This window comes from Pseudovirgaria hyperparasitica, assembly GCF_010093815.1.
Source record: "Pseudovirgaria hyperparasitica strain CBS 121739 unplaced genomic scaffold EJ05scaffold_42, whole genome shotgun sequence".
NCBI classification, from domain to species: Eukaryota; Fungi; Ascomycota; class Dothideomycetes; order Acrospermales; family Acrospermaceae; genus Pseudovirgaria; species Pseudovirgaria hyperparasitica.
This window is the reverse complement of record NW_022985590.1, coordinates 1-1661: the sequence shown is the minus strand read 5'-3', so window position 1 is coordinate 1661 and position 1661 is coordinate 1. Positions and strand designations below refer to the sequence as shown.

The following is a 1661-nucleotide window of genomic DNA, read 5'->3' as shown; positions in this document are numbered from 1 at the left end:
TAACGAAGAGAATGCCAGCCATAGCCATGAAAACATAGGTCTCCTCTTCAAATCTTTACCCTTAATTGGACCCACAGTTGGATCCATAACATTAATAGCAAATTCATCGCTTTTTCTCCTTAAGGAGACAATTATCATCATACCTGTTGAATATCGGCCGCCTACAAGACATCAGAACCACTCTGTTACCTCGATGTTTCTTGCGCATTCGGATCCATACTGGTCTGTATTTTCCAAGAAGCGCTCATTTCGCGCTCAACAGGTACGTCATGCATTCGTATTCAGAGTAATCTAGACCTATGAGACTAAACCATGCGTAGGCCTGCAAAAATTGTCGTCTTCGAAAACAGAAGTGTGTCGAAAATCGACCCTGCTTGTTCTGTAAAGAACAGAATATCGAGTGTGAATATGCGGAGGTTCCCCCTCGAAAGTAAGTTTGCAAAGCAGGCATGTCGATCATTGATTAACAAGCAAAGGCCCGATAAATTATTTCAACTAGTCATGCAGAAGTTGAACGCTATACAGGAGAACGGTGAACAGATCGAAGCAAGCTTGAACCGCAGATTGGAACGTCTCGAAAACAGTCCGTGCGCAAATGGCACTCATTCTCCACCAGCACCCACCCATCATCCACAACAGCATCAACATCAGGATCAGCAACAACACCAGCAACAACACCAGTACCGGCGAGAGCTAAATGACTTCAATGAGCATAGAACCGCTGCTCATTACCTCTTGAAAACATGGCCAGCCATGGCAAAGTATTTCAATTCCATTGTGCCTCTCTTGGAGAATTACCCGCTTAAGATTGAAGAGGAACGGGGTAGTCTACGGATATACGGTCGGGGAGAAGGTCTGACACATAATGACCGGGCGCAGCAAGTTGGTAGTCGCGCGGGCAGCCAAGCCGACAGCGAAACTATGTCCTTGTCTTCTACGTCGGACAGCGGCCAAGCTCCCTATCGTTATATTGACAAGGTGAATCGCCTCGATCTCACGCCAACCGCGGTTAACAGACTTCTCGCGAGTTATTTAGATCACATGCATGTCTTGCATCCTTTCCTCGATAAAGCACGGCTAAAGAAACAGGTGGACGCATTTGTAGATAGAATGAACCCTCCGGCCAGTACGAAATCTCCTCTATCTATGCCTCAGCACCTTTCAGAACACCATCGACCGACGAAAAGACAGAGAACGGATATCGATGAGGGTGAGCCCACAGCCGTTCCGATCTATGCACGACCTGCACAAAGCCATGTTCGGCCTCCAAAGGCTGAAAGGACCATAACAAATGCAATCATCCTGCTTGTCCTTGCATTGGGCGCAGTTCTGCATGAAGATGCACCGATCGGAGGTGTCCTCGACCCTCGCAAGGAAATTGCCCAGTCAATCCACTCTCCTTCGACACGAATGCGGTATTCACCTGTAACCGAGGAACTCATGAACCTGGATGTTATTCCTGGGCTACACTACTATGCGTATGCATCCGAAATCCTTGGAACTATGCACGGTGGTCACGAACTTTACCATGCTCAGGCGTTTCTGCTAGCGAGCCTGTATATGAATCAACTTGGTCGTGGCTTAGAGAGCTATAGCTGGATTAATGCTGCAGCCTGGGTCATTAGGTTCAACCTTAAAATGTACCTTACTTCCTAGATGAT

General features: G+C 47.3%; 1 protein-coding gene across 1 annotated transcript; it reads left to right on the top strand.

Moving 5' to 3' along the window:
- EJ05DRAFT_542525 (uncharacterized protein) lies at positions 1-1382 on the top strand (the record flags this gene model as incomplete). The annotated part of the gene is made up of 3 exons (XM_033749726.1): positions 1-262; positions 321-430; positions 477-1382. Coding segments are annotated over exons 1-3 (1083 nt in total), but the record flags the coding sequence as incomplete, so codon positions are not given.
- Positions 1383-1661: the final 279 nt, after the last annotated feature.